This window comes from Trichosporon asahii, assembly GCF_000293215.1.
Source record: "Trichosporon asahii var. asahii CBS 2479 unplaced genomic scaffold scaffold00056, whole genome shotgun sequence".
Taxonomy (NCBI): domain Eukaryota; kingdom Fungi; phylum Basidiomycota; class Tremellomycetes; order Trichosporonales; family Trichosporonaceae; genus Trichosporon; species Trichosporon asahii.
The window spans coordinates 600,060-624,782 of NW_014040868.1; the positions used below are offsets into that span (position 1 = coordinate 600,060).

General features: G+C 60.9%; 7 protein-coding genes across 7 annotated transcripts; 5 read left to right on the forward strand and 2 right to left on the reverse strand.

The window, feature by feature from the left end:
* Positions 1-3,928: 3,928 nt before the first annotated feature.
* On the forward strand, positions 3,929-5,044 carry A1Q1_03516 (uncharacterized protein; the record flags this gene model as incomplete). The annotated part of the gene is made up of 1 exon (XM_014323314.1): positions 3,929-5,044. The coding sequence occupies one exon, from the start codon at positions 3,929-3,931 to the stop codon at positions 5,042-5,044; it is 1,116 nt and encodes a 371-aa protein (XP_014178789.1).
* A 3,020-nt stretch (positions 5,045-8,064) lies between these two features.
* A1Q1_03517 (Gef1) lies at positions 8,065-11,300 on the forward strand (the record flags this gene model as incomplete). The annotated part of the gene is made up of 7 exons (XM_014323315.1): positions 8,065-8,391; positions 8,439-8,543; positions 8,613-8,681; positions 8,735-9,201; positions 9,263-9,419; positions 9,471-9,783; positions 9,847-11,300. 7 exons carry the CDS (start codon positions 8,065-8,067, stop codon positions 11,298-11,300), a joined length of 2,892 nt encoding a protein of 963 aa, XP_014178790.1.
* Positions 11,301-12,816: 1,516 nt separating this feature from the next.
* Positions 12,817-15,282, forward strand: A1Q1_03518 (Cid1; the record flags this gene model as incomplete). The annotated part of the gene is made up of 7 exons (XM_014323316.1): positions 12,817-12,926; positions 12,983-13,083; positions 13,144-13,232; positions 13,286-13,373; positions 13,440-13,532; positions 13,594-14,105; positions 14,152-15,282. 7 exons carry the CDS (start codon positions 12,817-12,819, stop codon positions 15,280-15,282), a joined length of 2,124 nt encoding a protein of 707 aa, XP_014178791.1.
* Positions 15,283-16,544: 1,262 nt separating this feature from the next.
* A1Q1_03519 (3-hydroxybutyryl-CoA dehydrogenase (Beta-hydroxybutyryl-CoA dehydrogenase)) lies at positions 16,545-17,468 on the reverse strand (the record flags this gene model as incomplete). Its single annotated transcript, XM_014323317.1, has 1 exon — positions 16,545-17,468. One exon carries the CDS (start codon positions 17,466-17,468, stop codon positions 16,545-16,547), a length of 924 nt encoding a protein of 307 aa, XP_014178792.1.
* Positions 17,469-18,291: 823 nt separating this feature from the next.
* On the forward strand, positions 18,292-19,683 carry A1Q1_03520 (hemolysin; the record flags this gene model as incomplete). Its single annotated transcript, XM_014323318.1, has 8 exons — positions 18,292-18,590; positions 18,644-18,820; positions 18,866-18,917; positions 18,973-19,017; positions 19,131-19,232; positions 19,284-19,448; positions 19,507-19,548; positions 19,588-19,683. 8 exons carry the CDS (start codon positions 18,292-18,294, stop codon positions 19,681-19,683), a joined length of 978 nt encoding a protein of 325 aa, XP_014178793.1.
* Positions 19,684-19,853: 170 nt separating this feature from the next.
* A1Q1_03521 (uncharacterized protein) lies at positions 19,854-20,321 on the reverse strand (the record flags this gene model as incomplete). The annotated part of the gene is made up of 1 exon (XM_014323319.1): positions 19,854-20,321. The coding sequence occupies one exon, from the start codon at positions 20,319-20,321 to the stop codon at positions 19,854-19,856; it is 468 nt and encodes a 155-aa protein (XP_014178794.1).
* Positions 20,322-21,579: 1,258 nt separating this feature from the next.
* A1Q1_03522 (electron transporter) lies at positions 21,580-24,257 on the forward strand (the record flags this gene model as incomplete). The annotated part of the gene is made up of 2 exons (XM_014323320.1): positions 21,580-21,768; positions 22,164-24,257. 2 exons carry the CDS (start codon positions 21,580-21,582, stop codon positions 24,255-24,257), a joined length of 2,283 nt encoding a protein of 760 aa, XP_014178795.1.
* Positions 24,258-24,723: the final 466 nt, after the last annotated feature.

Consider the following 24,723-nt stretch of genomic DNA (forward strand, 5'->3'; position numbering starts at 1 on the left):
GCGCTAATCTCGCTATCGCCAAGACGCCTGGTCGCCGGTCACGTGATTATTAAATGATGTGTTCAAAGGTGAAACCAGTTTATCTCGCTAATCTGATACGCCCGATATGGCAATCTCCCAACGAAACACCAATACTTGGTCGGAGCGGGCCATCATCAGCCCGTCAAAGCAGTCCCTGCATGCGGCAGTGAGCACTTGAAGGTACTGTAGACAATCAGTGCATACTTATCAGGCTATATGGCTCCGATAGTCTCATTTTGGGAGCCCCAAGAGCCTGTGCACTGGATTGTGCTGAGTCATCACGATCAGCCGCGATCTTACTCAACTGCCACTAACACAAGTGCGGCGTCCAGAGCTCGCAATCGTTTGCAACGGTTTCAGCAGTCAACATCATGGTTGAGCTTTTTCTTTCAAACGCCTCCCGTGATGTTCAGAGTACCCCTCGTCGTTGTGTTTGTACGAGACAGTGAGCCAGACTTCCGCGCTGTAGAATGTCAGAGCTCAGTGACATCCACCATCATCGAAAGCGCCACCTACAAGTTTGACTCCATCATGCAGCCGCCGGTGGCTGGCTCCCACCATCGCCCCTTAACTCCAACCATCACCCACCATCTGCATCTCTTCCTGGTCTCTTCAAATGCAAAACATTACTGATTATGGTCTGACAAAGATGTGAGAAGCCCGGCTGGTGGAGACTGAATGTGCGATCGCTTAGCCATCGGTCTGACAAGTGCATGACGCACCCTCCCGATACACTGGCTACAGCATTGCAAGTCTCCGCCGGAAGCTGCGCACGCCATACCTCTGTACCTGTATCAAAATTGACTAAGCATGAACCACATAAGCGACCTGCACGCCCCCTCTTGTGACGAGGTCAAGGGCAACGCCTTGCGCATCAAATCAACCGCCGCGACTTGAAGCAAAGTAAACAAGCCCCGGCAAAGCATGTATCACCTGGTTGAGAGCTCGCAGTCGACTCTCCGGCCTGTCTAAAGCGATCAAAGGAGCTGTTTGGTTCATGTTGACATCCAGCTGGCGGGAACGAGTCTCGGCCGCCAGGTGTGTCGATCGGCGGCCAGACCACTGGCGGGGCTGCCCGCTCGCCCCTGATGTTGCGTGGTGCTTATACTCCGAAACGCGAGCAGGTGCGAGTCTTTCGGCACCTTGACTGTCCTGCTTATATACTGTATATGCCAGTCGGCTGTCACCACTGCCGCTTGAAGTTGGAGGTGCCGGAACGATAGACTCCAAGCTCTGAACTGCAAACTGCAAAACGCCATGTGCCTGTTCAGCCCGGGCAGGCGTGACAGGTCTGAAGTGGGAGTTCTGCTCCTGGCCAAACTCTATGCTTGCATCAAACAGGCGACAGACATGGCCTGTTCTGCCGGATCGCTTTCCCCTGGGTACACCATGCCCAGCTCCCGCGTCTGGATTATCGCTATCCTTCGAGCAGAAGCGGAATCGAGGATGTCCAATCACCGCGCCAGCTCCTCAGCACTCGCAAAGCATACTGGCACGTCCACCGATGGCCCGTCTGAGCATCTTCAGCGGGCCAGTATCTGGTGCCTCGACGGTCTCTCGTCTATTCTTCGCGCATCGGGCCTGGCCACCACAATGGACCAGGTTTCGCCCCGCTGTCACGATCGCTGACTACGGTCTGCCACACTCCCACGACTTCACGTACAGATTTCAATACTATACTTTATGCATGGGCAGAAACGAGGCGACTGCTGCAAATGTCTGTTCTATCATTCCCTATGGTTGCTCGTTGCTCTCCGCTGGCTGGTGTTGGGCGTCCCGACGCATCGGTGGCCCCGGTACGAGGCATGGCGGGGAGTGAGGTTGTTTCGCCTTCTGGCCAAATTCGAGAACTTACAACGCCGAGTGAATTTGAACAGAGCAACGTGCTGACTGGGAGAGAGTGCCGGTGGTGACACCCCGCTGCGAGCTGTTCTATATCGGACCGTCGTCCGCCACGCCGTCACGACCGGGCAGAAGACCGGCCCTGATAGAAGGCCAGCAGGCTGTTCTGTCCTACTGACATCCGAACTAGCCTCTCTCGGCCTTGTTGCCAGAGGACGGCAATACCAGCCCCCGCACCGCAGCTGGCCTAGATTTCCCGGAGTCACATTGGAGTGCGTTCCGCGGCCTATGACGCCACCGTGCATCGCGAACTCGTGGATCCGCTAATGACCCAGCGGGAATCCGCGCGGCGTAGGGGTCCCGTTTGCACCGTACCACAACGGTGGGCCTTGGTGGGCGCGGACTCGCAATGCTGGGCAGGGATGCTCGTTGCGTTGGTTGTTCCGCGCCATGCTTCGCTCCACGGCGGTCTGCCTGCTGCGAGAGGGGCAGCTGCAACGGGGGAGCGGCCTGGACCCAAGCGAGTATGGTACGCAGGGGCGCGGGAGCGACGTCCTGAACCTGGGCTGTGGACGGGGTGCAATCGCAGCGCTGCCCTCCGCACTTCGCGCTCACGACGAGATCTCGGTCGTGCCCATCGTGGGCCTAGTACATTTTCCATCTTCGCAACGGCCACAAGGGGCGCAAGGCCGAAATAGCATGTCGTAACGAACCCCGTCCCCAAACGACACACCCGCACCCCGCCGACCCACCGTTCTGGGCACCGTGTCGCGCTACGCGCCACTTAAGCTCAGGCGTGGGCCTAGCCTGCCAGACTCAGACGCCCGTACCGCTGTTTCGAACCCAAACAGGGACCTCAGCTGCGTGCCGGGGCAGAAACGTTGCTCCCGGCGCGCGGTGGGCGCGATCGCACACACCTCTCGTACTGATGCGGGCATGCAGCAATGGGTCCGCCTCCACCCAGCATGCAAGACCGATACGGACTGAGTGCGAGAGGCCGTTTCGCAACTGCGTCGCAGCGTCGAAAGATTCGCTAGATTCGGTCGGAGCGTTTCAAATTGATTAAAGTTTGCCAGAACGCGACCAGGTCCCACAGGTCCGGCTGGACCGAAACGCGCACCCAAGGTCTGAGGAGGTGTTCGGTTCCAGTGGCACTTCCGGGTTCTCCTCCTGCATGTGCATCCGCCTGGCAGCCTACGGCTTCATGCGAGCTGCGGTCATCACGGGACCGCCAGGCAGTAACAGGTAGGCTGCTGCAGGTTGCACTACAGTAGCTCTATTTATGCCAAGGTGTGAGACATGCCCGTATGCATACGCTGCGCCGATCTGGTGATAACTCTGAACATGCTTCGCACTCCGACTTCCGAGCGGAGGTTCGACACTGTCTGAGCAGAAGTGTTCACATCAGAGTTCAGAGTTTGGTGCCAACTGCCTCTCGACGCAATGCGCCTGTCGTTTCGTCCTGCCCCGGCGAGAAGCTTAACAAGCGCATTGGTCGAAAATCACCGATAACTCATAAGCGTCTCACGCGTATCATCTGTTTCCAAGCGGCGCGATTGTCGCAGGTTAGAGTGCGTCCCAGGGGACTTGCTCTGTGGCTCATGGGCTCATGGGTTATCAAGATGCCAAACGACCATCTTCTCACACAGATGCAACACTCTCGTCAGCAAAACAGGCACACACATAGAACATGACACACCATCTGACAGCGTAAACCTTGTGGGATCCCGGCACAGTCGAACTCTAGGTTGTAGTCCACCAGCGCGAAACTGCACCACACGGGCGCACGGTTGCCACTCTGCTCACTCTGCGTGTTTGGAACGTTGCATCTTCCGCTGCAGGTTGCATGCCAACTTGACACTTGTGACAGGCACATCTCGGTGTGCTCACGCAACACGGGCGCGTTGCCTGCTCGAGATCATCAGATCCAAAGGGGCGCTGTTCTTTCCCCGATCCCTCACCCCCAGAGGCCTATATAAGACCAGCCCATCCTTGGCATCCCTCTCTCTCGTCTCCAAGCCAGTCGCAAGACACCCACACTCCTTACTTCACACACTCATTTATCATGAAGGTCTCGCCCACCACCCTCTTCGCGCTCGCGGCCGCCCTGGCCGCCGTCGACGCGCGTCCCGTCGACAACGCCGCCGCCGTGCCCGAGAAGCGCACGTTCGGCCTCCTCTCCGGCCTCTTCGGGGGTAAGGGCGGCGGTGGCGGCGGATCGAGTGGCTGCACCCTCTGTGGTCTCTTTGGCGGCGGTTCTGGCGGTGGCGGCTCGGGCGGCTCGGGCGGCCTCGGCGGCCTCCCCGGCCTCGGTGGCCTGGGCGGACTCGGCGGACTCGGTGGCCTCGGCGGCCTCGGCGGCGCCGGCGGATCCGGTAGCACTGGCGGCAGCGGCGGCAGCCTTATCCCCGGCACGACTGGCTCGGGCTCGGCCGGCCTCTCCTCCTCCAACGGCCAGGGCCAGATGGGCACCGGCACCTCTGGGGGCAGCGTTTCGGGCGGCTCGTCCTCCTCGGGCGGCGGTTCTTCTGGCGGCTCGATCTCGGGCGGTTCTTCGACTTCGGGCGGTAGCAGCTCGGGCGGCAGCAGCTCGGGCGGCAGCAGCTCGGGTGGCAGCAGCTCGGGCGGCGGCTCCATCTCCGGCGGCAGTTCTTCGGGCGGCTCGGGCTCCATCGGCGGCAGCTCTGGCGGCGGCTCTGGCTCCGCCACCGTTTCGGGTGGCTCTTCCACTTCCTCCGGCTCCTCGAGCGGAGGCGGCCTCCTCGGCGGCCTCGGCGGCCTCGGCAACATCATCTCCGGCGGAGGCAGCTCGGGTGGCAGCGTTTCCGGCGGTTCTTCGACCTCGGGCGGTGGTAGCTCGGGTGGCAGCGTTTCCGGCGGTTCTTCGAGTTCCGGCGGTAGCAGCTCGGGTGGCTCGATCTCCGGCGGCGGCTCTGGCTCTGGCTCTGGCTCCGCCACCGTCTCGGGCGGATCTTCCAGCACCACCTCGGGCTCGACTGGTGGCTCTGGAGGCGGCTCGATTAGCGGCGGCGGCTCCGTTTCTGGCGGCGGCAGCTCTTCTGGTGGCTCCAACACCTCTGGCGGCAGCACCTCGGGCGGCAGCGGAGGCGGCTCTATCTCCTGGGGCTCTGGCTCGCAGGGCGGCCACAAGGGCGACCACAAGGACTGCGACTGCGAGTAAGCGCTCCAGCGTCCTCGCCCTCTCAAGTTTATAAGCCTGGCAAAGCCTTCGTCAGTAGAAGATGAGGCTGCGCCTCTAGTTTCTGTAATCTCGTCTCGAATGAACAGTAGAGTAGACGATGAAAATATAAGTTTGTTAGATCAGCTGTTGTTGCATCAGTGTGGCAGTGTGAGTAGCCACGGCCGCTGGTGATTCGACGTGTGTAAGTGTATACCTGCAGCAGGCATTCGAAGCAGTGTGTCGGCGGCCGGGAACGGTAAGCCTACCTCGGACTGACGAAGCCGTAGTCCGTGGCCGCTCCGGGAGCCCGCCGAGACAGCCCTGCTGATGGTGAGTGGGCATCGCATTGCGCATGCCAGGCTGCGAGCGAGCCTCCGCCGAGTCCGTGGGGGCGCAGACAGCGTATGGCGCAGATGACGCTGCATCCGAAGCAGAACAGCTGTTCTTTATAAAGCTCGGGCTATTGCTTCTTATGGAACGTTGGCCGTGGGTCATGTCCGTAGTGCTGCGGCGAACGTGCGCGGTCCTCGATGCACGAGGGTCATGGGTCGATGCGAGTGGAGGCTGAAGTTGCGGTATCAGGTTAGCAGGGCGGCCCATGAACGGCCTGAGCCAGGCTGGACGGCCAGACCGAGCCCATCGCAGGATCACTGCTGCGTGCAGCGTTGCTGGCCCGACTGCGCATCTGAGAGGCCGAGCGGGATGGTCTCTGACGCCTCGTTTTGGGCTTGGCAGAGGAGTCCGAGCGCGGTGCCGGACAGGGTACAAGGCGACATGGACGGATGGGCGTGTTTCGACGGAGGGTTTGCGGTATTCAGCGAGGATTCAGCGAGGAAGCGAGCAGGACTTGCAGGGCGGCCGCTGGCTGGGCAAGGCGGGCGGTGACGAGTGACGCGGTGTATCGTTTGCTTAGCCTGCAAGCTGCAAGCCCACCTTAGGAAGTTCGAGACGCTAGCCAGGTGACGTGTGTGCATGTGCGGCTGCATGCGGTGATCACGCCCAGGTGTCCCAGGCAGCCGGGCCGGTCTATTCAATTCTCAAGCACACTAAACAGCGTCAGCCGGACTGCGCATCTGCTCTTTTGAACTCCGACTTCCGACTCTGAGCTCATGGGCGCTGCTGGGCGGGGCTGGGCGTTGCAGAACCGACGAGACGCACCCGATTGTGCCTTGCCCGCCCGCCGCCCGCTGTCCACTTTTCGACTTTTTCTGGTGTGCATATTCCTTCCCGTCCAGCCCGGAGAGCGTCCCAAACATCACACGTCGGGGCATTCAGACGCGATCGTTTAGCGCAAGGCCGATCCCACTCTGTCGGCCGTTGGCCGTCGGACTACGCAGTCTGTCTGCACGGCTGCAGTGCGGGTCTTGGTGTCAGGACCGCCGGCGCCAGGAGGGAGTCACCAGTTCCCAAACTCCACTCGCAACAAGGCCTGCTAGGGATCACCAAAGTCTATGATGACCCGGGCACGATTCAGTCGCGTTCTTTCGGTACGCACACATCGCTTCGCACCTCGGCGTCCTCCACGGCACCAGGGATGTGGAAACCAATGAATCGGCACACTCATCTGGCTGTCGCTGGCGCTGCTCGCACCTTGTCAGGCTTGCAGAGTGACGACAGAGTTGATGTGCAGGTGAGTTATGGGCATCAAGCAGCCGTGAGGATGAATTGAAATTGCGACGAGGGCCTGAAGCCCGCTCCTGACGTGCACTTGCGACCTGCCCAATGCAGGGTGGTGATAGAGTTTCATCCTGCGACCCTCGCCGTCCCTGGCCCGGACCCTGTGGCCTGACGCCGTGAGCCGGGCGCGCCGGGTCTTCCCTGCGAAGCGTTGACGCTGTCGCCACTGTAGCCACCGGACGCCTCAGGTCTGGCTCTCTGGAAGCTCAAGATCTCGAGGGGGTCGAGGGGCGACGACCGACGACACGGTGAAGCAGTCGTCACGATTCCTCGACGCACGCCCCGTGCCCCCCCCGCCGGCCGCCACGTCCATGATTAGAAACTTGGCTCAATTAGACTTTTGACATGTCTCGCATGCGCCGGATTACACTTTCGCGTGGCTTCTATTAATAGTGGCCAGCAACGCGTCTAATGGGGTTGAGCCTGGTTGCCTTGCTGGGGTGGTGCCAGCTGCAATCTTTAGTTCACAATCACGGCATTGAACCCTGGCTTCCGTCCCGGTCACTCTTTTGGTCTTTGATACCTTGAGCGAGCCCGTCCTTGCGATCCTTGTTTCCCCATCTATCCTCCCCGCCCACCACTCACCGCACTCTTCCACACACTCGGTAGCCACTCGTTTTCTGGCTGTCCAGTGTGTGTTTTGTGTGCATCCGCTCGCCATCGACGGCCGGTAGAGAGTGTTCGGCCTTGACTGATTCGACGGTGTCGCTGTTCGAGTTGGTCCCGTCAGTTGGGTTCGATCGCCCCGTGTCGATCCTGGGCTTCCTGGACTTGCTACGGCGCGCGTTCGCGTTTTGGGAACGTCTGGCTCGGGCCGTGTGCCCGCGGTGGACAGCAGGTACGCGAGATTGATTCCGCGCCGGCCTCGCCTTAAGCTTGAACCCTTTGCGGCCCTGGAGCATACCGCCGACCTGAAGCCACGCGCAGGGCCGCAGGAGCAGAGGGACCAGAGGGACCAGAGGGACCAGAGGGACCAGAGGGACCAGAGGGACCAGAGGGACGAGAGCCTGACTGCACACATCCACAAGGGGCACACACAAGCACACCACACCACACACACACTCTCTGACTGGACAAAGGAGCCCTGCATCGCTGCCGGCCCCTACCCACTACGACCCAGACTCAAGCCAGCCCAGGCCATAGCATTCACTCTCTCCTGGCCGCATCCATACCATCGATCATCGACAACCCGCAACCCACACCAACATTCTTTCGACCTTCTCCATCTCGGACACTACCACCTACTTTTCCATCCTAATACAACACACCACGCTCGTTTACTGTACTACCACCGACCCCACGCCCTTCTCCGACCCGAGTCTGCCCCGATGAACGCGCCGACCATGGTGGCGCAATACCAGGCCACCGCCGGTCCGTCCAGGTATCAGGCTCCACTCCCTCCTCCCCCTACCGCTCCTCTCGCGCCGATTCGCACAGATCCCTCAATCCAGTCCGGTAGCAGCAGCTGGAGCCCTCTATCGCCTCGATCTCCAAACCATGTCGCTCCTCCTCCCCCGCTCAACATGAATATGCCTCAGCCCCAGTCACGACCACAGCAACATGCTCGCGAGCTGCCCGCCGAGCCCGAGTCGCCGTCGACCCGGAATCCGCTCACGGACCTCATGGACACCGAGAAGGTCTACGTCGAGCAGCTTACTTTCGTTATCAGGGTAAGGTCATCCCTTGTTGGTCTGCTATCATGCTAACAGGTTCGCAGCGAGTTGCGGCAGCATGGTCGCGACGAGACCTTCCCCCGCCGAAGCTCGATGCCATGTTTCGAGCTGTCGAGGCCGTCTACCGGGCGAATCGTTCCTTTGGCGCAGTGAGTTGCATTTCTTGGCCACGACGGGCCGATCTCGAACCACATGGACCTGTGCTCACCCCCCTGCAGCGATTGAAGGACATCGGAACGAACCCCCAAAGTAGTCCCAAGGCTTTGGGCGACCTTCTCATGCGATGGGTACGTGCTCTCGCAGTGCATTCGATTCGCCAAGGGAAACTGACAACGTGCAGGTCGACGACCTCGAGCCGTCATACAGCCGCTACGCCACCGTGTTCATGACCGGATTTGACAATTATGCGCCAGTGTCGAAGAATGCGACTCTTCCAAGCATTCTTGTAGATGTCACGGCAAAGTCACCGCCGACTCCTCCGCTGGAACAATGGACTCTCGACTCGCTGTTCCTCCTTCCCTACCACCGCGTGCGCTACTACCGGAAACTGTACGCCCGACTGCTGCAGAACACCACGGAAGGCCGCAGTGACCACCGTCTGCTGCTGGCGGCGAACCAGAAGCTCGAGGGTCTTATCAAGGACGTCGAGTCGCGATTGGAGCTTGATGTCTCCGAGGAAGACTCTCCTCCCCCGTCAGTGTCCGGAAGCAACGGTGGACAGTCTCGGGAGACGAGCTGGGCCAACGAGAAGTTGCGCGCGAGTCAGGAGAGCTCGGGTCGTGACAGCTCTGTCGAGTCTCAGTCTGTGTAAGTGCTGCGGCAAGGCTCAAGTACTGTCAGCTAAAACCAGCCTGTCCTCGTTTAACAGCCGAGGAGAGAGCGGCCGTAGCTCAGCTGCGACCAGCGTGACCCAGTCTCCCGGCCGAGGAACCAAGTCGCCGACGTCCCAGCGCTCGTCGATCACTGACCTGGAGCTTCGCATCGATACAGAGCGCACCCTTGACCTGTTCACGATGCAGCCGAGAGTGAGTGGTGCTGCACAGCTGCCTCAAAGGCATGGTTGAGCTGACCAGCAGAAATGCAAGCTGCAGATGAGCCCGCCGAACCTTCCCTACACACGAGGACTCCGGTCGTCTCACGACGGCATGGTCTACTTCACCCCGACTTGCAACGGTCAGCCTGTCGTTCACCGTCGTGCGCACATTATTGTCTTGACAGACTTGTTCTTGATCACCGACCGTATGGAGGCGAGTGAGAAAGCGAGTAAGGCACAGGAAGTGGCGCGGGCTCAACCAAGCCGTGTTGGAGAAGGCGGCCCGATGCCTGAGATGTGGCTTGCATACCCGCCCTTGGCAGGCAAGCATCTTCAGGTCATGGAGGGCGAGCAGAGTGAGTTTGACGTGGAGCTCCAAGGGAGCAATAACCTGCTCTTGAGTTTGTACTGACTGTCAGGCAATGTCTTGGCCGTCACTGTAATGCGCAAGGAGACCTTCGTCATTCACTGCGAGTCCGAGATCGAGCGCGACAAGATGCTGAAGAGTATCACGGACTGTATCGACTTTGCCGGAGGACAAGCCCCGCGACCTGCTGCCCAAACCCCGTCACTCTCGTCGCAGGCCCCGTCTCCCGTCGACCGAAGTGCTCCCCGAACTCCGGCGTCCTCGAGCCAGCACTCCTACTTCCCTACGGCCCCGTCCAGCTCATCCCACGGCGATAACTACGCTCCGGCCCCGAACGGACCCCTCGCCTCGCAGATGCGCAAGATGTCCCTTGAGCCTGGGCAGACGATGCCGGGCCAGAGCATGCCTACCCCGACGGTGCCCGGCCAGATCATGCCTGGTCAAACGATGCCTGGCCCGACCATGAACTGGCCGTCTGCGCATATTCCGTCGGCAGCTTCCCAATCTCAAGGTGCTCCGCAGCCGACCGCCGCCCGACCCACTCGTGGTGCCTCTTTGACGAGGGGCCCTCAGCCCAACGGCGCGTCGGGTCAGTACCCTGGTCTCGGAGTGACTAGCCCGGTCTCGGAGGGCGGCTTTACGGCCTTCAACGGTCCCCGGAACCTGTCTATGCGATCTAACGACTCGGATAGGTCAGGCTTCTCCGGCGGACACCCCAGCCAGCAGCCCCCGATGCCCTTCCAGCAGAACGGTTACGCTCCCCAGCCGTTTGGACAGCCGCAGATGCCTGGCCCTCCTCGGCAGTTCCAGCCAGAGATGCGGCCGTTGTCCGATCGCCGACACGACGAGCTTCCTCCTGTTCCGCAGATCCGCGGCGGTGATAACGACAACTTCTCGGACTCTGGTGGTTCTTCGCCCAGCCTGATGTCGCCGGCGGTGATGCCTCGTGCCAGGTCCACGGAACCTTACCACCGCACGGATACGTTCCACTCGACTGTTTCTACGCAGTCGGCCTTCTCCACTCAATCGATGCCCGCTCCCATTGAGCAGATCCAGACACCCTCTGAGCGGTTCGTCGCGCTGAAGAGCAACTCGGCCCCGCCTACCACTGTCGACGACGAGGAGGATGAGCCTCACGAGGAGCAGCCCGCCACTCTCACTGGTCCTGCTGTCATCTCGGCGCAGATGAAGTGCAAGGTCTTCCTCCAGCAGGGTCACGGTCAGTGGAAGTCACTGGGCCACGGCAAGCTCAAGCTCTATGTTGAGAAGGGCCGTAATGTCAAGCAGCTCGTCGTCGAGTCCGACAAGCGAAAGTCATCTGTCATCATCTCCACCATTGTCCTCACCGACGGTATCGAGCGCGTCGCCCGGACAGGTGTGGCCGTCGAGATTTCGGACCAGGGCCAGCGCACCGGTATCATCTACATGATCCAGCTCCGCAACGAGGCCTCGGCTGGTGGCCTCTACGAGTCACTCGTCGCCGGCAGCGACCGGTCTCGCCGTTAAACATTAGAAACATCCCCCCCCGCACGGACTTTCTCCCTCACATTACTCGACTAGGGTTTGAGGAGTGCGAGAGAACATCAGCCAGTCCCACTAATCCCTGCTCCTTCCTTGAAAGCAGCTACCCATACCTTCACGACCTACGTCTACGATACCACCAATCTTCATCCGGTTGACGATTACCCCCCTCAATTCCCTCCCTGTTGATTCCTCATCATGCTACCGCCTGAAGAGCTACATACCGGCCACTAGCATCATTCACTGCAACTTTTACCCAACCCACAGACAATCCCGTTTCATCACAACACACTCACGCATTTGAACCAGCAATGTGACACACGCACACACATTGTCTGACGTTTTTTTCTTCTCAGGTTTAATGGTTTAAATCCCTTCCCTCAGCCATAGCAATCCCGTGCATGTGCAACCTTATAGACTGTGCTTATGAGGCGCAAATGCATGTCATTCCTTGTCGGATTTAAGTTTGCAGAGGACAGGGTGCACCGAGTACGGGCGACGGAGGTTGTGGGTGCGACGGGCGGCGCAACAAGAGGGAGGATCTGAGAAAATAAGGGAGCTGCGAAGGGCGAGCCTATTAACAAGCCCTGGCGGTGCAATCAATGGAGTCGGTGGTGCCGCCAAATCGTCGGTGGTAACAGCGAGGAGGCGCATGGGTCTGGCAGGCGTGGTCGCCGGCGGTCACTCTCCCACGGTTGGCGTCAAAACGCGGAGTGACCAAAGTTCATGCTCCAGATTGCTGGACAAGCCTGCGCCTGCACGTCAAACGACCGCGACCTCGTGAACATCGACCTTGAGCCTGCGTAAAGCCTCTTTGCTTCGCCGACCCCGCCATTGTCTGCCGCCCTTTTCCAGCCCCGTTCCCGGAGCACTCAGCCACCCCCGCCCCCTCGGTCTCTCGATCACACGGACACGGTCTTGTGCGCACTCTCGCGGATCCTAATTCGAGCTGGTGAACATTTCGACGGCCGTCCCTTTCGAGCCTTGCACCTTCCTCGTCCCAAGCACATCGACCACAGCGTTACACGCGACCGCCGACGCGTTCCAGGACAGTACTGCCACACGCCAGCTAGAGGTGAGTATACATCCCCATGTCGCGAGACCTCGGCCGTGCAGCACGCGCACCCCGGCGTGCATGCGACACATGACCTGGCCCTCAAATGGAGACACACATATCTCGAAGGTGACTGGACAACGAAAATCATCACAGCGGGATGCGCGCCAATCGCCATTTCGACGCCGTCACCTTCGCTTTTCCTGGCCTCCGCGGTCTTGTGCGCTACACACACATACACGCAGTCCTCACTTGGAGTCCTGGGACCGCAGACGGCACAGCTCGTCTTCAGCCAGCTTTAGCGTCCCGCGCCTCCACGCCCTTCATCTCCGTCCCTCGTCACTCTCGAAACTCGATCGCTTGGGCTGACACTTGAACTTGTTCAATTTCTTCAGGCGTCGTGCAATCATTCCCTCCCGGTCTTCCTCCACAGTGCCCTCCGCCAACATGCATCCGGGCGTCTTGCACCGTCGCTTCCTGAGCGACCTCTCGACGTCGCTCTTCTCTTTCGTGCTGCCCTTACTGCCGACCTCGGAGGAGCTCACCATTAAGGAGGAGTGAGTAAAGGAGCCACACAGCTTCTCTGTTATGAACCTTGAGCTGACAGCGACAGAGTGCGCACCCTCATCGAGAAGCTCATCAAGACGATTGAGCCCAGCGCCCGCCTCCTCAGCTTTGGTAGCAGCTGCAACTCGTTCGGGTTGAGGAACTCTGGTGCGTTTTGAGAGTCTTCTTTTCGACAAGGCGATCCGGCGAAGGGCGCTGACGTTTCAGACATGGACCTCGTCGTCCTCATCGATGACCCGGACGCTGGCCTTGACCCCTCCCTCTTCGTCTCGATGATCGGAGACCTTCTGGAGCGCGTGAGTGGAAATTTCTGGATCGAAGAGTGGACCAATGTCGCTGACCTCCAAAGGAGACCAACTTTGACGTCAAGCCTCTGCCCAAGGCTCGTATCCCCATCATCAAGCTCAACTTAGCTGCTTCTCCTGGATTGCCGTTTGGTGAGTTTGATCTGCGTGGAATGGCGTAAAAATGCTTCCTGCTGCGCAAAAGGCTGACCATTTCAGGCATCGCTTGTGACATTGGTATCGAGAACCGCCTGGCCATCGAGAACACTCGTCTGCTGTTAACGTACGCCACTATCGATCCCGCGCGTGTCCGTACGCTTGTGCTCTTCCTGAAGGTGTGGGCCAAGCGTCGCAGGATCAACTCGCCGTATAGGGGTACCCTGTCGTCTTGTGAGCTTGCAGATTGCGGACCTTGAGCTAACGTCAGACGGCATCACCCTCATGGTGCTGTACTTCTTGGTTCACGTCAAGCAGCCGCCGGTACTCCCGAACTTGCAGCGCATTGCCCCCGTCCGCCCCATCACCGAGGAGGAGATGATGCTCGAGGGCCGCAACGTCTACTTCTTCGACGATGTCGAGATGCTGCGCCAGGAGTGGTCCTCGGTCAACTTTGAGAGCGTTGGCGAGCTGCTCATCGACTTCTTCCGCTACTTCTCGCACGACTTCCAGTTCAACACGATGGTGTTATCGCTCCGTGCTGGTCCCCTTACGAAGGAGAGCAAGGGCTGGACGAACGACATCGATGTCGGTGGTCTGAACGAGATGGCTCGTGACCGCAACAGGCTCTGCATCGAGGACCCCTTCGAGATCACCTACAACGTTGCCAGGACCGTCACCAAGGACGGCCTGTACACGATCCGTGGCGAGTTCATGCGTGCCACTCGCGTAAGTGCTATCAGCTGCACATCTCCACACTAAGCTGACATGACAGATCCTCACTCAGCGTCACGACCGCGCTGTCCTTGCTCTGGCCGAACTTTGCCGTGAGCGGGAAGACGAGCTTCTCCGTGCTCCTCGTTCGGCCTCCCCCGCCCCCCGCACGCTCCCCGTGTCAAGGGGCCCCTTCGGCAGCACTGCCTCTCCCAGCTCTGGCCCCGGATGGAGGAGCCAGTCCCAGCAGCCGTTCGACCGGTTCCACGGCAACGAGCGACACGACCGCCATGACCGCCACGATCGTCATGACCGCCATGACCGCCATGACCGCCACGACCGTCACGAGCGCCATGACCGTCACGAGCGCCACGCTGGCAACGGCCCTGCCGCTGCTGAGCAGGTTCCGCGGCGCGGACGGCAAACTGAGGCTGTGCCGCCGACGCTGCCGTCAGCTGGTGCGCACGACGCTCCGTCGGCGCAGGACCTGTGGCTTCAATCGCAGGGCGCCAACCTCGGCAACGGACCGACGGGCTCGCTCGGTCTCGGCGGTGTCGGCGAGTCGCAGTTCTCCGACTACAACCAGCGCGGAGGACGGATAGACGCGCGGTACGCTGGCGCGCGGCCAACACCGAGTCGAACGGCCACCGCCTACGACAACCCGAACGCTGCTGGTACCGTCTCGGCCCCGTTGTCTCCATCACGCTTATATGCGCAGCTCGAGTTAGGTCGTGGCCCGTCAGCGCCGACGTGGAACTATGAGTCGCAGGCTCGCGGCGGTGCGTACGGCGCTCCCGGTGCTCCTCCCACGGGAGGGTCGTCGTTTGCCGGTTCTGCTCCCGGAGAGGGCAGCGGCAGCCGGATACGCAACGCGCCCGGCGGGCGTGACCTGTCGCTCCCGCCGTCGCAGCTGCACCAGTCGCACACGGCGGCCGACACGTCGCCCCTGCCGACGTTTGCGCCGTTCTCGCCCCCGACGCTGTCGGCCCCTCTGGCGCACGCAGGCGGCAACGACAAAAACAACGCCACGTTCATCTCGCCCAGCACGCTCCTCTCGCCCGCGCCGCAGCAGTCGCAGCTCCCTCCTGCCGGCGGCGCCGAGGGCGTCGAGGTCCTGACGCAGACGTTCGATAAGCTCGGCGTCGGTAAGGACGACGCCGGCCGCGCGCGGACACCGACGGAGAAGCAGTAGAGGCTGGCCACACATGCAAAAGTGCCAGCCTCGAACTGCGGGGGCAATCACCCAACACCAAATCAAACAAGAAGACGAAGATTGCGCGAGGAGCTCAACAGACGGCCCTGCCAGCCCGCGCGCCCGTGTGGCCGCAGGCGGCACCGCCGCGGAAGAGAAAGGATGGACGTCAAGAGATATAGATACACACAGCATTGAGAAAGAGTGCAACATTTTTGAGATCCAAAGCATGCAAGCGTTGTCTTTTTACATGCCCTTCTTACGTCGCAGTGTACGTTACGTTACGGATCGCCAGCATTCGGGCGGTCAGGACATGCCCTGCCCATTGACTGCGGCAGCGACGACCCCCGCGGCTCCAGTCACCCCCCTCGCCCGCGCCTCGGCCACGGCCCGCGCCGCCTCCTCCCGACTCGCGCCATCGAGCACCATTGTTTCCTTGGGGTCAGCTTGTTCCTAAGCGATTCTCAGCTAGCGGTACGGGGCATACGCACCTCGGCCAACTCTTGCAGACGCGCAATGCAGGAGCGGAGCTCGTCACGCCCGACCCCCGCCTCGAAGCGGCTCGCCATGTTCAGCAGCTCGGTCGCTATGCGCGCGCCGCGTTCTTGCTCCTGTGCACTGCGGAGGGCCTGTGTGTCAGCTAATCTTCAGGTCGGAGTAGCTGAGAGTCTGTCGAACGTGACGTTGGGAGGGACTGGAGGGCCGGAGGGGCCGGCGGTGGCGAAAGGCGCTAAGGGGTGGCAGGGGAGGCGGGGAAGGCGAGGAAGGTGAGAGAGGGAGAGGGAGAGGGAAGAAGGAGACTTACATCCTCCAGCTCAGCCAGTTGGGAAAGCAGGGTCGCGTCGTGCGGCATCTTGGCCAGCGCGGCGCGGAGCTCGTCGACCTGCGCGGCGAGGAGGTCGGACTCGGTCGGGGGCGCGCCTGGCTGTCAGCTCCACCGCTGGAAGTGTAGCTCACGAGAGGGGGGTGGACCTTCGTGCGTCTTGCGCCGTTTGACTTGCTCCGGCATCGTGCTCGCAGTCTGCGAACGCAGTTTGAACTGGGTGAAGGATGTTGAGATGTTAGGTGACGAGTCAGAGCAAGAGGACAGCGAGGTTAGCGCCCAACGTGCTGACGCGCTGACGCACGCAGGGGATGAGTCAGTTAGATTGTCGGGGGCGCAACGGGCGATCAGTGTTGAGTCAGCATGTCAGCACCGCTTCACCTGACGGTCTGCTGCTGTCGACTACATGCTCTATGCGTTTTGTTGTTGTATCTACAGTTTACTTGCGGGGGTAGTCGTAGAAGCCCTTTCCGCTCTTGGATCCGTACCACCCGGCATCGACGTACTTCTGGAGCAGGGTCGCGGGGCGGTACTTGGAGTCTCCGGTCTCGGTGAAGAGGACCTTCTGGATGGCGAGGCAGGTGTCGAGGCCAATGAGGTCCGCGAGCGTGAGGGGGCCCATGGGGTGGCCCATGCCGAGCTTGAAGGTCGTGTCAATGTCCTCCTTGGTCGCGACGCCCTTCTCGAGCAGCATGACGGCCTCGTTGATCATGGGCATCAGGATGGCGTTGGCGATGAAGCCGGGCGTGTCGGCTGACTGGGCGAGGGTCTTGCCGCACGCCTGGCCGAAGGCACGGGCGCGCTGCAGCGTCTCCTTGTTCGTCTGCAGGGCGGGGATGATCTCGCAAAGCTTCATCTGCGGGACGGGGTTGAAGAAGTGGATACCGACGACGCGGCCGGAAGAGGCGCCGTTGTCGCCAGGCTGGCCCGCGGCGGCAGCCAGGCGGGTGAGGGAGATGGAAGAAGTGTTCGAGCCGAGGATAGCGGGCGGGGGGAGAATCTCGCCGAGGCGCGAGAAGAGGCCAGTCTTCATCGGCACGTTCTCGGGGATGGCCTCGACAATAAGGTCCGTGTCCTTGGCGAGCACGTCCGGGCCGCCCTCGCCCGTGCCGTCGCCGCGGCCAGAGGTGACGCGCTCACGGGCAGCAGTGGCGTCCTCCTTCGAGAAACGGCCCTTCGAAATGTCGCGCTCGAGCAGCTTGTCCAGGTGCGTCAGCGCCTTGGACAGCACCTTGTCCGAGGGGTCGTAGATCGTCGTCGGCACCTTGGCGTGCAGCGCCGAGACGTACGCGATGCCGAGGCCCATCTGGCCGGCACCGATGACGGCGGCCTTCTTGACAGCGTGAGCAACGGGGGCGGACATTGTGCTGATGTCTTGTGGGTGAGAGAAGCAAAGCTGGAGTGCTGAATGCAACTGTCAGCTGGCCACGATAATATCACAGACTATGGGGAATGTATGGACATCCGGAAACGGTCGGCTAAGTTCCGGGTGTATTAGCCGCGCACTGACTGTGTCGGCACGAGGAGATGGACCTGATCACCTCTCCACGGCCTCCACTCCGACGTCGCGTTCGGCGTAGACAGTGGCGAGCGTGAGAGATCTGCACACGCTGTTCTCGCGTGAGCGTCGTCATCTCTTCCTCCTCATCTGCCAGGAACAAGTGTGTCCGGAAATACCTTGTGGAACCAAACAGGCACGGCCGGCGGCGCAGATAGAGCCCAAGCCCCCCTTCCATAACCGCCCCAATCAGACTGGCGTGCTAAACGAACGTGATGAGCATCTCTCCCGGGATATAAGGAATGTCATTCGCTTCGCAGAGCATTTCTGGCCCGACCTACGCCTGCCCTTGCCTGCCCGAGCAGGTAGCGGACCGAGTCACCGAGCAAAAGTCGGTCTGCGAGCTCTATTTGCAGCACAATCGAAAGGTCGAAAGGAAAAACATGTGATCATCGCAGCCGCGGCGATCACTAGCGGCAGTCATTCCCGGGCAGTGGCCCAATGTCTCGCACTAGCGTTCTTTCCACCATCAACTCACACTCACATGTCCTTTGCCCGCAATCGCTATTGATCTTGTGTCTTCTCCATCTCTGATCGAGCCTTCTCTGCCTTTACCTCACTTGCACTCGACCCCGCTCCCATCGACCCTTGGCCTCAGCGACAAGCGCTCGGCGCACCTCCTCTCGCCATGGGTCTCCTGGCCAACGCCAGCCTCGTCGAGCTCTGCGGACCAGTCTGCAGCGAGCTGCAGGACATTGCCCACATAGCAGGTGAGTTGCGCCCAAGCATCTCTGCATCCCACTCTGCCAGAGCGCCCGCTTCTGCCGGTCATTCGTTGCTCCATCGCTCCACTGTTCCGGTCCACGATCCTATCCACCATCTCTCTTCCCAGCTGACAGCAGGATCCACCAAGAAACATGTCCACATAACGCCGTCGGACCCAGAGTTCTGGTGGTTTGTTGGCATCAGTGCCCTCCTCGTTCTCCTGTGAGTCACCGCAGCGCTTGCGCACCTGCGCCGCAGCTGGGCCTTCGTGCGAGAGCTGACGATCAGCGGTGGAGTGTGCAGCGGCCTGACGCTCGGCCTCATGGGCCTCGATACGATCAACCTGCAGGTCCTCAGCCAGGCGGGCACGCCGGCCGAGCAGGCGCAGGCGCCCAAGGTCCTCAAGCTGCTCAATGGAGGAAGACATACGGTGCTCGTTGTGCTGCTGCTTTGTGAGTGACGCTCAGCTGCTCTGAGGTGCAAGTTAAAACTGACAGGACAGGCAACACCCTGGTTAACACGTCCCTGCCCATCTTCCTTGATAACATCGTGCGTCGCACTGGGCCCACAGGCACCGCCGTGTTAGCCGGATCACTGACCACAGATTGGTGGCGGCGTAATCGCTATCTTGGGAGCGACGGCCCTAGAGGTGAGTCACCTGCACTGAGTGCATGCACTGACGACAGCTTGTCTTTGGAGAGTCCGTATTTTTGAGCTCACCAACCTCTACCTCTTAGCTGACCGCACAGAGTCATCCCACAGGCCATCTGCAACAAGTATGGTCTCGCTATCGGAGCGACATTCGCGCCCCTCGTCAAGGGCATGATCATCCTCTTATATCCTATCGCCAAGCCGATCGCACTTGTGAGCCGCATCTCGCAGCTGTTAGAGGATCACGACCCAAGCTGATGACAGGTGCTGGACTATCTGTTCGGGGCACACGACGACGGCGTCACTTATCGCAAGGCCGAGCTGAAGGCTTTCGTGGCCCTCGGTGTCGAGGACAAGCTGGCGGACGAGGAACTCGCTCTCCTCGGCAGTGTGCTGGAGTTCTCGGGCAAGACTGTCAGCAGCGTCATGGTGAGTCCTAACTGTTGGTCGTCGCTGACTCTAGACTCCATTCGGCGACGTCTACCAGCTCCCCGCTAATCGTATGGTCGACAAAGACCTGCTTGCTGAGGTGAGTTCGCGGTATCTTAGACCTAACTCCTGACATCAGATTCTTCGCAAGGGTCACACTCGTATCCCAGTTTACGATCCAGCGCGTCCAGGCTACTTTGTGTACGTCGAGCAAGCGCAGTCTGCCCGAAGCTGATATCCAGCGGCGTCATGCTCATTCGCGCACTCGTTGGGTACGATGTGTCCGACCCGAAACCCGTCTCACACTTCGTGCACCAGACGCTGCCGCAGTGTCCTCCGGATCTCTCGCTTGTGGAAGGTAAGCTCGTCCATTTCCCATGTTCTTAGCTAACGGGCAGCGATGAACTAGTTAGTCACCTGCTCGTCTACCGGACTAACGACAGCTTCCAAACCGGCCGCAGTCATATTCTGTTGGTGTCGACCAAGCCTGGCCGCCAGCAGGGTGCCGTCGGTATCGTGACTCTCGAGGACATCGTTGAGGTGAGCAACGCTGGCACCAGACCTTGCTAACGTGCAGGAACTGATCGGGAAAGAGATCATCGTGAGGCTAACCCTCTCTCTTATACTAACCGTCAGGATGAGACGGACCAGTTTGTGGACATTCATAGCCGGATCCCCGTCGTTCGCCCCAGGTACCAGGCCGAGCATCCCGCCGGCCTGCGTCGTATCTTTGAGGGTCGTGTTTCGCGGCGCCTGGGGCTCCTCGGCCACCATATGAGCGGCAGCAGCACCACGACGAGTTTCGGTGGTGTGGGGTCTCCCCGAGTCGGGTCGCTGATTGATTACCCGACGAACGCTTGAGGCATGAGCCATGAGGCATGCCGGGCCCGAGTCGGGCAAATAGACCGCGTTTGGACGCGGAACAGATATTGTTTGTACATCGCTTTCATGGAAAAAGAGACTTGTTAGTAGCCGGAGCCGACCGAGGGGCCCGACGGGCAGTGACTTGGCGACTGCGGGGTCCATGGAGAGTCTACGCTAGCCACATTTTTCGCTGCAGGCTAGCGAGACGAGTGCAGAGTTAGTACCCGAGGGTGCTCGCTACGTCACACCAAGCCTGCTTCGTCCACGGGTCGGCGCGCACGAAAGCCGGGATGTCCAGTAGACTAACCAGGATGGAAGCAGGTAAGCGCAGGGCCTTGCGGGGTAGGTACCGCCCAACACACCGATCGCCTGCAGACGCCGTGTTAGACGCCGTTCGCGGGGGGTGATTTGTGTAACTAGGGTGACGTGAGTTTGTGACAGAGAGAAAATGAACGGACATCTGATGGCCGGAGGAGCGATGAGGCCCGGGATAGGCGCGGTGGGCGAAGAAGGTAGGTTGTGGTCACATGCATACGTGGGGTAACGAACAGGCACAGGGCCTTTGGTAGGCAGGCGGGCCGAGAAGTGGAAATCAGATAAAGGATCTCGGAGCTTGTACGGTGGAGTACTGGAGCTTGGCAGTGACGAGGGTTTGGTGTAAAGGCGGGCATCAGGCCGGGTCCTGGGTGTGTCCTGGGCACATAGGGATCGGTCGGCCCCGGGGAGGACCGGCCGCGCTGGCCGGTTTTTAGTGGCCACCGTAGGTTGTGGGCGGGACCAAAGCGCGATAACCGCACAAAGAGTCGGTTGTCTGCGTGCATGCATGCATGGCGGCGACGTGCAGGACCGCCTAGGACGGGCTGGGCGAGCGTGTGCGCTGGGTGGCCGGGTGGGGTGTGGGTGGGCTCTCGCCCAGCCATGGGATCGTTGTATTGGCTGGCGCCCCGCGCCCCCGAGCCCGCCGAACCCCGGCACCGTACGGCTCAGGTCTGTCGCGCTTTTCGTACGATCATCTCACCACCGAGCGTCCGGCCGCGAGTCCCTAAAGAAACATCGCCAGCAGTCCTCCTTGGCGCCTACTTCCTCCTTTCCTCTTTTCTCCTTTTTCTTTTCTTTTCCGTCCTTCCCATCCGGCAGAACATTCTTGTCGACGCTTTTCCCTTGCACTACACCCTCGGCCACCCCGACATCCGTTACCGACAAAGGCTGCATCGCACAAGGCCATCCCCGACTCTCGACTGACACCCCCCGACCCACGACTATCACCATGTCGCAGGTGGACCTGGTCATCCTCATCCTGGCCGTCGCCCTGCCGCTGCTGTGGTGGTTCCGCGAGTCGCTGCCCTTCATCGGCGGCAAGCCCAAGACCGCCGCCGATGCCGCCCTCAAGCGCGGTGGAGCCGGTGCTGACGAGGAGGGCGACCCCCGTGATTTCGTTGGAAAGATGGAGCGCGGCGTGAGTAACATTTCTCTTTCACACTGGGCTATTTGCGGCAAGCGGTGGGCAGAGGGCGTACAGCTGCAAGCGTGGAGGAGTGAGAAAGCTCCCAGCGCCTTCACTGTAATCCCCGCCCAAGTCACCGGCTGCTTCTCCCGAGTTCCGGACCGTTAGCCGCAACGAGCTAGACGGCCGGGTCAACGGTGAGACGGCTTCTCGCCATGTCTGATCCTTGATGTCCGCCTGATGCGGCGACTCGGGGAGACGCGGAGATCTGCCGTCGCCGTGCCAGGAGAGATGCCCGCCGGCCGGGGCGGGCCTGGGAAGCCGCGGAAGCCGCCGCTCAATGTAACCAGTGTGACAATGAGCCAGACCTCGCGAATTTAGCAGCGGCATTGCTGACGTGTAAACAGAACAAGAAGTGCGCCGTCTTCTATGGTTCCCAGACCGGCACTGCCGAGGAGTTTTCGATCCGTCTCGCCAAGGAGGCCAAGTCGCGCTTCGGCGTGAGCTCGCTCGTGTGCGACCCGGAGGAGTACGAGTTCCGCAACCTTGACCAGATCCCCGAGGACAAGGCCGTCGTGTTTGTCATGGCGACCTATGGCGAGGGCGAGCCGACCGACAATGCGCAGCAGCTCATGGAGTTCCTCGAGGAGGAGGAGCCCGAGTTTTCCAACGGCTCCACCCTCGAGAACCTCAACTATGTCGTTTTCGGCCTCGGCAACAAGACCTACGAGCACTACAACGCTGTTGCGCGCAAGCTCGACGAGCGCCTGACCGCCCTCGGCGCCAAGCGCATTGGCGAGCGCGGTGAGGGTGACGACGACAAGGCTCTCGAGGAGGACTATCTCGCGTGGAAGGACGACATGTGGGTTGCCTTTGCCGAGCGCCTCGGCGTTGAGGAGGGTGGTGCCGGCGATGTTGCCGACTTTGAGGTCACCGAGGTCGGCGAGGACGTCCCCGCCAACAAGATCTTCCACGGCGAGCTGTCCCCCCGTGCCCTCGTTGCTGCTGCTTCCGGTACCACGACCCCTGTTGGCTCCTACGACTCGAAGAACCCGTACCCCGCCCCCGTCCACACTGCCCGCGAGCTGTTCGAGGTCGGCGCCGACCGCAACTGTGTCCACATTGAGTTTGACACGACCGGCACCCCGATCACGTACCAGCACGGCGATCACGTTGGTGTCTGGCCCTCGAACCCCGATGTCGAGACTGAGCGCATGCTCAGCATTCTCGGTCTCCAGGACAAGCGCACCCAGGCGATCACCGTCGAGTCGCTCGACCCCGCCCTCGCCAAGGTCCCCTTCCCCGTTCCCGCCACGTACGAGGCCATCTTCCGCCACTACCTTGACATTTCCGCCACTGCTTCCCGCCAGACTGTTGCCTTCCTTGCTCGCTACGCCCCCAACGAGGCCGCCAAGGAGAAGCTGACCCGCTGGGGCTCGGACCGTGACATTTACGCTGCCGAGGTCGACGGTGCCCGTCTCACTCTTGGCGAGGTGCTTCAGGCCGCCGCCGGCGACAAGCTCACCGACAACTCGAACGTGACCAAGTGGGACATTCCCTTTGACCGCATCATTTCCGTCATCCCTCGTCTCCAGCCGCGCTACTACTCGATCTCGTCGTCGTCCAAGATGCACCCGCACTCGATCCACGTCACGGCCGTCGTGCTCAAATACGAGTCGAAGCCCTCGCTCGCGCACGAGTCGCAGCCGCGCTGGGTGTACGGCCTGTCTACCAACTTTATCCAGAACATCAAGCTTGCCTCGGACCAGACCAAGAGCGGCGACAACCTCGCCGTGACCAACGGCCACGCGAACGGCAACGCCAACGGCCACGTCAAGGTCGGCGGTCTCGCCGGCGGCGTCGCCGGCATCGAGCTCGACGGCATGCCGACGTACAAGATCAGTGGCCCGCGCGACTTCCACTTCCGCGACAACATCTACCGCGTCCCCGTGCACGTGCGCCGGAGCACCTTCCGCCTCCCGACTTCGCCCAAGGTGCCGATCATCATGATCGGCCCCGGCACCGGCGTTGCGCCCTTCCGCGGCTTTGTGCAGGAGCGCGTCGTGCTCGCGCAGCGCGCCAAGGAGAAGAACGGCCCCGACGCGCTCAAGGACTGGGCGCCCATGTTCCTCTTCTACGGGTGCAGGCGCGCAGACGAGGACTTCCTGTACAAGGACGAGTGGCCCAAGTACCAGGTCGAGCTCGACGGCAAGCTCCAGATGCAGGTCGCCTTCTCCCGCGGCCCGGAGCGCAAGCCGGACGGTTCCAAGATCTACGTCCAGGACCTCATCTGGGCCGCGCGCAAGGAGCTCGCGCCCCTCATCCTCGAGCGTCGTGCGTACGTCTACATCTGTGGTGACGCGAAGAACATGGCTCGTGAAGTTGAGGCCCGGATCGCCCAGATGCTCGGCGACGCGAAGGGCGGGTCCGAGGCCGAGGGAGCAAAGGAGCTCAAGCTATTAAAGGAGCGCAATAGGCTGCTCCTTGACACGTGGTCGTAGTGCAAACAGAACGTTTGCGAGACGAAGAGCGCAAGTCCGGACGAGAAATGAGGAGTTGGCGACGGTGGAGTGTGATCTTGGGTGGATCACGGTCCGAAATCCCGGTGCCACACTCAGACTGCGGCGGCGTCACGTGAGGCGCAGCACTGTCTCAGATGCGCAGGTGTACGAGAGAAGAAGCGCACCGTAGAACACGCATAAGCTCTACGTAGCGAAAAGATATCCCATGACCCATGACATGCATCATTTTGGCTCTCATCGAAGTCGGCGCTGAAGCGGCGGCGCGAGTGGTTTGAACGAATGCCACTGATCGTCCCCTGTCAACGCTCCGCACGCTCCGCCCGCGCTCACACATCCATCTAAGCATCCTCCAAGTGCTCCTTCGCATAGCATGGATAGCAAGCAGCCATCCAATTAGCCAAGCATGATACGCACTCCCGATGGACAATGCAACGCTCATTGTGAG